Genomic DNA, 10,845 nt, shown 5'->3' on the forward strand with positions numbered 1-10,845 from the left:
CTGAGATGAGACGGATCAGATGGCCCCAAGCCTCTAAAACAGCAGAGTGGCAGAAGTTTGACGAGGATGCCGACAAGGCACTGGAAGCATCAGCCAAAGGGGATGTAGAGAGAAGGCTTCAAACTATGACAACCATCATAGTGAGCATGGCTGCTGAAAGGTTTGGTATTGAGCAGGAAAAGGCAGCTAAGCAACCTTATACCAAAAACCAGAGAGCAGCCAAGATCCACAACATCAGGAAAGAGCTCAAGGCCTTGAAGAAGCAGCACAAGGCATCTGACCAAGAAGAGCGCACACCACTGGTAGAGCTCCGTCTCATCTTCAGGAGGAAGCTCCTAGTGCCACGTAGAGCAGAACAGGAGGTGGTGAAGGGAGAGGGCCAGGAAGTGGGCTACCTTCAACAACCCATTCCATTTCATGAAGGGACTCCTTGGTCAGAAGCGCAGTGGACGCCTGGACTGCGCAAAGGAGGAAGTCGACAAACACCTCCATGACACCTTCAGCAACCCCATCCGAGATCAGAACTTGGGTCAGTGCAAGGCCCTAATAACACCACAAGAGCCTGCTGAGGCCTTTAATCTGAGGGAGCCACTCCTGAAAGAAGTTCAGGAGATGGTGCGGAAAGCTAGGGCCAGTTTAGCACCTGGACCGAGCAGAACGTCCTACAAGGTCTCCAAGCACTGTCCCAGGTTGCTGAGTCGCCTCTGGAAGATATTGAGGGTCATCTGGAGGAAGGGCAAAACAGCTCGCCAGTGGCATTTTGCAGAAGGTGTATGGATACCCAAAGAGGAAGACTCCAAGAACATCAGCCAGTTCAGGATAATGTCGCTCCTCAGTGTTTAAGGGAAGATTTTCTTCAGTGTTGTTGCTAAATGACTGGCTAATTTCTTCTTGAACAGGTACATCGACACATCTGGGGTACCAGGGTGCTTAGAGCACATTGGAGTGGTCACAACGGAGTCTGTGCCTGGAGGCAGATGGCTCTTAGCAGGACTGGAGAGTTTGATGACTGGGCCAGGATGTCATTCAAACCATCCAAATGAAAATCCTTGGTCTTGAAGAGAGGCAAGGTGGTAGAGAAGTTCTGCTTCTCTATCGCAGGAACACCAATCCCGACAATCTCGGAGAAACCGATCAAAAGCTTGGGACAGCAAGTTTTTTGACAGCAGTCTCGGGGACAAGGCTTCTATCAAGAATACCTGTGAAGAGCTAGATGAATGGCTGATGAAGATGGACAAGACAGGCCTTCCAGGAAAATTCAGGGCATGGATTTATCAGCACGGGATTCTGCCAAGGATACTGTGGCCTCTGCTGCTCTATGAGTTCCCGATCACCATCATCTCGGATCTGGAAAGGAGAGTCAGTCACTACCTGAGGAGATAGTTAGGACTGCCAAGGAGTTGGAGCAACATCGCCCTCTATGGAAACACCTGCAAACTGACACTCCCCCTGAAATCCATCGAGGAGGAGTTTAAGGTCTTGTGTGCGAGGGAGGTGTTGCAACTTTGGGAGTCTGCAGATCCAAAGGTGGCTCGGGCAGGAGTGACAGTGAAGACTGGCAGGAAGTGGAGAGCAGAGACTGCAGTGGAGCAGGCTGAGTCTCGTTTGCGCCACAGAGTCCTGGTGGGAATAGTATCCCGAGGCAGGGCTGGACTTGGAACCACCCCTTCCTCAGTTACGTCCAGCCAAAGGGACCGGAGTGGAGGCAACTAGTCCAGGAGGAGGTGAGAGCAGCGGTGGAGGAGGAGAGGTCCAGCAGAGCAGTGGGGATGAGGAAGCAAGGTGCTTGGACTAGAAGGGAGCAAGTTGCAGAGAGGAAGATCTCGTGGGCGGAGCTATGGCGTGCAGAGCCACACCGCATCAGGTTCCTGGTCCAGGCCGTCTATGACGTACTCCCCAAACCATCAAACCTGCAGTGCTGTGGCCTGGTGGATTCTCCTGCTTGCCCCCTTTGCCAAAGAAGAGGGACCCTCGAGCACATACTCAGTTGCTGCCCGAAAGCTCTGGGGGAAGGCAGATACCGATGGCATCATGATCAAGTGCTCAAGACCATCACAGAGAGAATCTGTGGTGCTATCACCATCTGCCAGAAGTCAAAGCCTGTGAAGAATACCATCAAATTCCTCAGAGCTGGAGAGAGGCCAAATACATCCAAAGAAACACCAGTGCTTCTCAACACTGCACAGGACTGGCAGCTGTCAGTGGATTTGGACAGCCAACCTTGGGCAGCATGTTGCTCAGACCAACCTCAGACCTGACATTGTGCTGGTGTCAGAGGCAACGAAGACTGTCATCATGCTGGAGCTAACTGTGCCATGGGAGGAACGCATGGAAGAGGCCTTTGAGAGGAAGAAGGGTAAGTATGACAGCCTGGTTAGTGACTGCCACAAACAAGGCTGGAAGGCTAGGTGCCTGCCTGTGGAGGTGGGGTGCAGGTTCTTTGCGGGGAAATCTTTATACGTAGCCTACACTGCACTCGGCATCACAGGAGGGAGAAGGGGGAGAGCCATTTTAACAGCACAGAGGCAGCAGAGAAAGCTTCTAGGTGGCTCTGGATAAGGAGAGGGGAGCCGTGGTCAAGTGCTGCTAGGGCACAAGCCTAGGCCTGATCAACCTCGGCCGGGTCGCCTGAGCTAGGGTGTATGATGTTCGAAAGACCCGAAACACCCCATGACCTCAGGTAACATCACTGATGATGTGCCCTAGCTATGCATCAGAAGATGTATCACTACAACAGCAGATAGCTCTTGCCGTTGATCTTAAATTGTATGTCTGTCTATGGTTATTTGTGCTTCTTGGTAAACGTTTAACTTGCAAAACACTAGGTAATGATATTGACTCATGTAGTTTAGTAGTAGTCTTACTCAAGGGTATCTTGAATTCTGGCCTATCCGTACTATTACCTAGGATGAATTATGTGATCAGATGCAAAGCACTTTGTAGGTCGCTCTGGATAAAAGCGTCTGCTAAATGCCGTAAATGTACATGTAAATGTAAATGCAATCAGCCAGAGCTTCCTGCAACTCTCAATCTCAACTGCCCCTCCCTCTCTCTCCCTCTCTCTTTCCCTCTCTCTCTCCCCCCCATGCCTGCTTACCAGCTCCGTCTCAGTTACGTCCAGCCAAAGAAACAAGTTCTACCATCACACCCAGTCCTGCTGACCTCACAAATCACAGAAAACATCAGACCATTACATGAGGTTGCGTCAGCAAGAGGAAGCATCCTGCCAACAACTGAGCATGCTCATAAGGCTCAGACACAGGCTGCTTGCTGATGTGAGATCAAATGTAGGGTGAGAGTGTCTGAGTGGGATTGATTTGACTCCAGATTGACTGTGTGAACAGTGTCAGTTAATCCAGGTAAAGCAATGTTTTCAGTGCTCTTGACGTTTACACTGCCTTATGGTTCTTTCCTTATTCTTCTTTATGTGTGACCTTTACCCCCCCCCACACACACACACACACACTCACTCAACCTCTTCCTCTCACATACATGAACATACACTCTCCCTCTTCCTGTCTCTCGAATACAAATAAACAACCATACACACTCTTTCCCTCTTCCTGTCTCTCAAATACACACACACACACACTCTCTCTCTCTCTCTCCCTCTTCCTGTCTCTCAAATACACACACACACACACACTCTCTCTCTCCCTCTTCCTGTCTCTCAAACACACACACACACACACTCTCTCTCTCTCCTCCCCCAGCTCCTCCCCCTCTGGGCTCTCTGATTTAAAGCAGCGTTTCACTACAGCGTTCAGCACCTCTTTCTTAGAATGCTGTCGTTACTGGGACATGTGGACTGGGACACTGCAGGCCTACTGGTTCTGCTGGTTCTGCTCTCCGTGCTCCTCATGGAGGTGTTCCGGCTGAACTCCTTGCGTAGCCGCATCCCCCCCGGACCGACTCCTCTGCCCTTCGTGGGAAACATGGTCCAGTTCATGAAGAACCAGATGGCCAGCATCAGATCGGTTAGTGGCACTTTCACTTCCTGAGGAAGTTGATATTTATGTAGGGGGCGATCACGTGAAGGGTGGATGTTTGGTGATGTAACAGATGTGTGATTACATGTCCTCTAGAACACAGAGCGGGTGAACAGGAGTGATACTAATACCACACGTGAGCTTTCAGTCCAGCAATACATCTGTTTAACAGCCACTAACCTCATTACTAGCAATCGACAGATTTCTATAAAGAACCGAATCAGTATGTGTAGGTGCCAGTAGACCTCTGTACTTTCTTATCTAGTCATGTTGAAGCTTGTAAAGTTGTCAGCTGTGGAATGTGGACAGTGGCTTAGCAGGCCCCACTAGCCACGCCCCCATACTGCGCACACCACTCCCACTCATACCTGGCCAGGGACAGCCTGGGCGTGTAGTGACCTCTGACAACGCAGCCAGGTCCTGCAGGTAAACCCGCTCCCTCACACATGCAGGTTTGGACAGTCGAACGGTTGTGCTAGTTCAGAGAGGAGTCACAGACTCATAGTGTTTACCGCTGCTAACAGACTTAAGAGCCTCTGTCACAGGAAGCAGCTGTGTTATCACAACAAATGGGAGTTGGCATGTTAACTTTCAGATATTTCTATTATTTTATAACATAGCAGGGAACCTGGTAATGAATCCCCGTATATTCACTAATATGGGACATCACGTGTGCTGGTAATGAACCCCAGTATATTCACTGATATGGGACATCACATGTGCTGGTAATGAACCCCAGTATATTCACTGATCTGGGACGTCACGTGTGCTGGTAATGAACCCCAGTATATTCACTGATATGGGACATCACGTGTGCTGGTAATGAACCCCAGTATATTGACTGATATGGGACGTCACGTGCTGGTAATGAACCCCAGTATATTCACTGATCTGGGACGTCACGTTTGCTGGTAATGAACCACAGTATATTCACTGATCTAGGACGTCACGTGTGCTGGTAATGAACCCCAGTATATTCACCTGTCAGAGAGGAGAAGATAAACAGTAATTCATTTGCAATAATTTCAAGATAATTTTACAGCAGCTGTGGTAGTGTGCATGCCTCTCGGGCTTGTGTGTGTGGTAGTGGGCGTGTTTCTCAGGCTGGCTTGTGTCCGTGATAGGCAGTTCTTAAAGTATGCAAAAAACTGAATATCAGCACTGAATATCAGTCCCATGGGGCTGTACTACACACAGCACACACTCATCTGGGACTGTACTACAGACAGTGGTAAGCATTCTAAGCCGGTGAGTTTTTCTGCATCCTCCAGTTAACGCAATACGGTGAGTTGTGCACCATTCACATGGGCAGGAAGCCGATGGTGGTTCTGAACAGTGTGGAACTCATGAAGGAGGCGTTTGTTCACAACGGCACGGTGTTTTCTGGAAGGCCGCGCCTGCCCTTAATAGAGAGCATCACCAACGGGTATGGTCAGTACAACATGACACACTCCTCCGCTCTAAACGTGTGGAACCCAGTAACTAAATCCTGCATGTATGTGAAGGAACACTTAACACTACTGTTTTCTGGCGCTCTCTCTCTCTCTCTCTCTCTCACGCACACACACAGGTATCGTCATGGTCACGTACAGTACTGCGTGGAAGGAGCAGCGGCGGTTTGTGCTGCACACGCTGCGTAACTTCGGCCTGGGGAGGAAGACGGTGGAGGAGCGAGTGGTGGAGGAGGCGGAGCACCTGGTCCGAGAGCTGCAGCAGCATGAGGGTATGGGGCGATACTAGGGGCTACGGGGCAACACTAGGGGGTAGCGGGAGACACTATGGGGTAGGGGGCAGCACTAGGGGGTAGAGGGAGACACTATGGGTAGGGGGAGAAACTAGGGGGTAGGGGGAGACTCTAGGGGGTAGGGGTCAGTATACTCACATGTCTGGACCCTATTCTGCACAACCCTACCCTGCTTTGGCTGTCAGGTGGTGCTGATGGTTCTCTGTTCTGCTGATCTGTTCTCCTGCTCTTCTCTCTAAAGGGAAGCCCTTCTACCCCATCCACCCCATTATGAACGCCGTGGCCAACATCATTTGCTCAATCGTGTTCGGAGACCGCTTCGAATACAACAACAATCGCTTCGCTAAGCTGCTGGCATTCCTGAATGAAAACATTCGTCTTGCTGGTGCACCTGCAGGACAGGTAGGGCCCGTACGAAAGGACAGTGGGAGTCAGATGTTTTATTAAATTTTCTTCATGTCAATCCATCTTCTGCACCTGTTTCGATCCTTGGTTGTAGGCAATCAGGTAGGATAGTTATATATCAGAACTAAAACCCCTACACACATAAGCAGGTAGGGTAGTTAATTCGGGATGCGGTCGTTAAAGTTAAAAACCTTTCTGACAGGTTCCTCTGCCAGATGTTCCCAGCAAACCCTCATGATACGTTTGGGTCTACCAGGTCTGTCCGGCATCCTTGTCAGCCATCTGATCCAACTCACCACTAGGTGGTGATCGGTTGACCGCTCAGCTCCTCTCTTTACCAGAGTGTCCAAGACACGTGATTAAAAAATAGATCATTAAACTGCGACCTATGGTGTCCTGGTGCCATGTGCATTTAGGGACACCTCTGTGGTCAAACATGGTGTTCGTTATGGACAGACTGTGACAAGCACAGAAGTCCAATAACAGAACACCACTCGGGTTCGGATCAGAGAGGCTGTTCCTCCCAATCACGCCCTTCCAGGTCTTACTGTAATTGCCCACATGTGCATTGAAGTCCCCCAGCAGAACAATGGGATCTCCAGAAGGGGCACGTTCCATTATCCCCTCCAAGGACTCCAAGAAGGCTGGGTACTCCGAACTGCCATTTGGTGCATAAGCACAAACCACAGTCAGAGCCCATTCCCCAACCCAAAGATGAAGGGAAGCAACCCTTCACACACAGGCAGCGAGCCAGGGAGCCCACTCCTGCCCTCCACCTTTCACCCAGGGCAACTCCAGAAAAGAATAAAGTCCTCTCTCGAGAGGATTAGTTCCAGAACCCAAGCTGTGTGTCGAGGTGAGCCCAACTATATCTAGTTGGGAGCTCTCAGCCTTGCACACCAGCTCAGGCTCCTTCCCAACCAGAGAGGTTACGTTCCATGTCCCAAGAGCCAGATTCAGTAACAGAGGGTCAGTACGTGAAGGCCCCTGCCTTCGGCCACCGCTCAATCCTCAAAGCACCGGACTCCTAGTACTACATCTCCCACAGGTAGTGGGCCCATGGGAGAGTGATCCCACGTGTCTCCTTCAGGTTGTGCCTGGTCAGGCCCCATGGGTAGAAACCCGGCCACCACGTGCTCACCAAGGAGCCCCTCCCCCATGCCTGGCTCGGTAACCCTCGGTAACCCTTATCCAGGCAAGGGTATCTGGATCCTGTTATTTCTAGATTCCATAGGGGCTATTGGATCACTCTTTGTCTGGCTGTCATGAACTGGTGCCATTGGATCTAGAAGAACTGACTCCTTAAATGACACCAAGGAACATAAAGATTATTTTCCCTTTATTTACACAGATCTACAACTTGCTCCCCATCATTAAGTACTTCCCAGGACCTCATCAGAAGATCCTGAGCAATGCCAGTGCCTTACTAGCCTTCATCCAGGAGGCCGTGTTGGAGCACAAAAAAACTCTGGACCCAGACAACCTGCGGGACTTCATCGACGCCTACCTGGTGGAAATGAGTAAGGTGAGAGTCCAGTCTGCAGGGGGAGCTCTTCACAGCCTGAGCTCTGGGACAGCCTGAAACCCTCTAACAAGGGTGTCTCCAGTGACCTCAGAGGTGGGCGGAGTGAAGACTGAGCACGGACACCACTGCTGTCTGCAGCAGCCGTTTGTATTCTGAGCCGTTACTGTAGCAAGCGTGAGGTCTTTCTGCACAACAGTCTGTAGAAGCACGTCTGTGCTGCCAGCCTCAAGTGTCAAGCCTCATGTGCCCTCCCTCACGTGTCCTCCCCCACATATCCTGCCTCACGTGTCCTCCTTCACGTGTCCTCCCTTATGTGTCCTCCCCCACATGACCTGCCTCACGTGTACTCCCCCACATATCCTTCCTCACGTGTCCTCCCTCACATGTCCTGAGCAGCACGAGTTGGCGGATGACTCCATGTTCCATGAGGAGAACCTGGTCATTTCAACAGCAGACCTCTTCCTGGCTGGCTCTGATTCAACGGCGACCACTCTGCGCTGGGGTCTCATCTTCATGATGGACAACCCCGACGTCCAAGGTGAAGCTCCACGACACTGTTCCCATGAGAACAGTGTCCTAGAGACATACGAACACCTGACACTGGTGTCCCCACAACTGAACGTCTCCCTTCTCTGCGTCCACTCTCTCATTGGTCAGAACGGTGTCATGAGGAGATTGTGCGTGAGCTGGGACACCACCATCCTGCTAGCATGGATGACCGCACGCGTCTCCCATACACATATGCCACCGTGCATGAGATCCTGCGCCAGGCAAACATCGTGCCGCTCGGCGTGATGCATGAGACCACAGAGGACACCCAGCTACAGGGGTACCACATCACCAAGGTAACTACAGGCGGAGGGATGGCTGTTCTGAGAAAAGAAGGAGTAAAAGAACCAAAGTCCAAGAGCCAGATTGTCCTTCAGATATAAACACACACACACACACACACATATAAAGTGGATATGTCACGCAGACTCTGAACACATGTTGAAGATTTGTGTTTAGATTTTAGATTTAGTTGTTTGGATTTTCATTTAGATTTTATTACTTGTATTTTTGTCTTTTAGGCGTGACTAAAACAAGATGATAGCTCAACAGACTAACTGAATCTGACATCATTTGAACGTTCAAACTGTGAACAGTTTAAGTATGTGTGTATCGTGCCTGTTTCTCCATTCCCCTCAACACACAGGGAACTATGGTGATGGCCAACCTGAACGCAGTCTTCACTGACCAGAACTACTGGAAACACCCAGACACCTTCAACCCGGAGAACTTTCTGGATGCAGAAGGACAGTTCTGCAAGCAAGACTGCTTTGTGCCTTTCTCTCTGGGTGAGACTGTGGGAGGGGCCGACAGACTACTGGTGGACAATCTGTGTGTGTGTATTCTCACTGGTGTGTGCATATGTGTGTGTGTGTGTGTGTGTGTGTGTGTGTGTGTATTCTCACTGATGTGCGTGTCTGTGTGTGTGTGTGTCTGTGTGTGTGTGTGTGTGTGTGTGTGTGTATTCTCACTGATGTGCGTGTGTGTGTGTGTGTGTGTGTGTGTGTGTGCGTGTGCGTGTCTGCGTGTGTGTGTCTGTGTGTGTGTGTGTGTGTGTGTGTGTATTCTCACTGATGTGCGTGTCTGTGTGTGTGTGTGTGTGTGTGTGTGTGTGTGTGTGTGTGTGTGGCAGGCCCGAGGACATGTCTGGGTGAATCTCTGGCGAGGACAGAACTCTTCATCTTCTTCACCTCTCTGATTCAACGTCTGCATTTCTCGTGGCCCCCTGGTGCTCCACGGCCCAACCCCGATGGCATCATGGGAATGATCCGCTCCCCGCACCCGTTCAACACCGTCTGTCACAGCAGGGTGCCCAACTGAACCCTCACGTGGACAGCACTATCTTTGAACTGCCACCCTGTGGCTCACACACACAATGTATCTCACACATACACACTGCATCCGCACACACAACCACAATGTATGTCACACACATGGCACCACCACTCACACACACACACAGCACTACCACACACACAGCCCGCAAGGTTTACAAACACTGCATTAATGACACACTAGACCAGGGGTGGCCAACCCGCGGCTCGCGAGCCACATGCGGCTCTTTGCCTGGTTTCTTGCGGCTCCCCAGCCGGTCCGCGGGCTCACCTGCACTAACGAGGCGACACACTGCTACATTTTCGTGGTGCGCGAGCCGCTAATACTTTTAAAACCGGCGTAGTGGAAAACACGCATTTGACTGTCTTCACAGCTAATAATTTACACTTGCCATCAACCCTGCCCCCCCCCCCGCTCAACAGCTAACACTATCCACCCCCCTACACTCGCCCATGTATGATGTGGCTCTTTGCCGTAACAGAGTAAGAAAATTGGCTCTTGGTCTATTACGAGTTGGCCACCCCTGCACTAGACTAACCAGTTCCAAAAAGCAGTGTGTGGATTATTTGTTTAGTATTGTAATGCAAGGGTTATTCACATATATATTCATATACAAACCTATACAAGCACTATGTAACTTTATTAATCCTCCTAAGTCCTCACTTTACACACTGCACACCACTGATACAGAACCATATCAATGCAATAAATTTGCTTATAAATGTTTTAACTTTTAAAGCAATACCTCTTACCCTGTTATAAAAATAAACCATAGACCTTTAGGCTTTGTTTGGTATCGCAACCTACTAACGCCTGAGTTGCCTTTTCACAACCCTACACTAGAGGGTCATGCAATTCATTTGACCAGCCTACCTATCATGCGTAATTGTAATGTTTAACGGGATATGTCTTTAAAAGAGAAACAATTTATTTTACATTGCTAGAATTGTCGCATAAAAGATCAAGTAGTGATGTGAACTTAGGTAAATCTGTCCAATGTATTGCCATTAAGTAGCACAGTCTTTTTATGAAGATATTTATTATTTTGAATTTTTTTCCATAAAGTGCATAAAGTAAATATGAGAATCAGATGAAGAATCAGATTGCTTTATAGTTCCTGAATTATTTACTACACCTTCAAATACCTTCAGGGCAAATGTTTTACAAAATGTTTCATTTTTTAGTTTTAAATTTCAAACCACATTTATTTACACATTTAGTTTCAAATGTATTTAAAATGTTCACTGCTTATCCAGTTAGTTCAGTGACACAGATCACATATGTGCTAACAACCAGTT

General features: G+C 49.5%; 2 protein-coding genes across 3 annotated transcripts in view; both read left to right on the forward strand.

The window, feature by feature from the left end:
- tut4 (terminal uridylyl transferase 4) overlaps positions 1-3,353 on the forward strand; it is a 37,221-nt gene extending 33,868 nt beyond the window's left edge. Inside the window, exon 29 of the mRNA XM_076990082.1 lies at positions 3,101-3,353. Within this exon, the coding sequence (XP_076846197.1) occupies positions 3,101-3,198 (98 nt within the window). The 3' untranslated portion in view covers positions 3,199-3,353. The remainder of the gene's footprint in view (positions 1-3,100) is intronic.
- Positions 3,354-3,641: 288 nt separating this feature from the next.
- Positions 3,642-10,353, forward strand: LOC143491249 (cytochrome P450 2J2-like). 2 transcript variants are annotated; one of them, XM_076990085.1, is made up of 9 exons: positions 3,642-3,977; positions 5,261-5,420; positions 5,560-5,712; positions 5,975-6,135; positions 7,490-7,663; positions 8,060-8,201; positions 8,321-8,508; positions 8,859-9,000; positions 9,345-10,353. In XM_076990085.1, exons 1-9 carry the CDS (start codon positions 3,783-3,785, stop codon positions 9,530-9,532), a joined length of 1,503 nt encoding a protein of 500 aa, XP_076846200.1. In that variant the 5' UTR covers positions 3,642-3,782; the 3' UTR covers positions 9,533-10,353. The 2 variants fall into 2 exon arrangements, with proteins under 2 accessions (XP_076846200.1, XP_076846201.1); XM_076990086.1 differs by lacking the exon at positions 3,642-3,977 and having other exon boundaries at positions 5,287-5,415.
- The last annotated feature ends 492 nt before the right edge of the window (positions 10,354-10,845 follow it).

The sequence above is a fragment of the Brachyhypopomus gauderio genome, unplaced genomic scaffold, assembly GCF_052324685.1.
Source record: "Brachyhypopomus gauderio isolate BG-103 unplaced genomic scaffold, BGAUD_0.2 sc73, whole genome shotgun sequence".
Lineage (NCBI taxonomy): Eukaryota > Metazoa > Chordata > Actinopteri > Gymnotiformes > Hypopomidae > Brachyhypopomus > Brachyhypopomus gauderio.

Bases quoted from the DNA above. Each gene is read 5' to 3' on its own strand.
- LOC143491249 (XM_076990085.1), top strand. From the start codon at position 3,783: ATGCTGTCGTTACTGGGACATGTGGACTGGGACACTGCAGGCCTACTG. The intron at 5,421-5,559 runs GTCAGTACAACA...GCACACACACAG, and splicing joins GAGCATCACCAACGGGTATG to GTATCGTCATGGTCACGTAC. The intron at 8,509-8,858 runs GTAACTACAGGC...CTCAACACACAG, and splicing joins AGGGGTACCACATCACCAAG to GGAACTATGGTGATGGCCAA.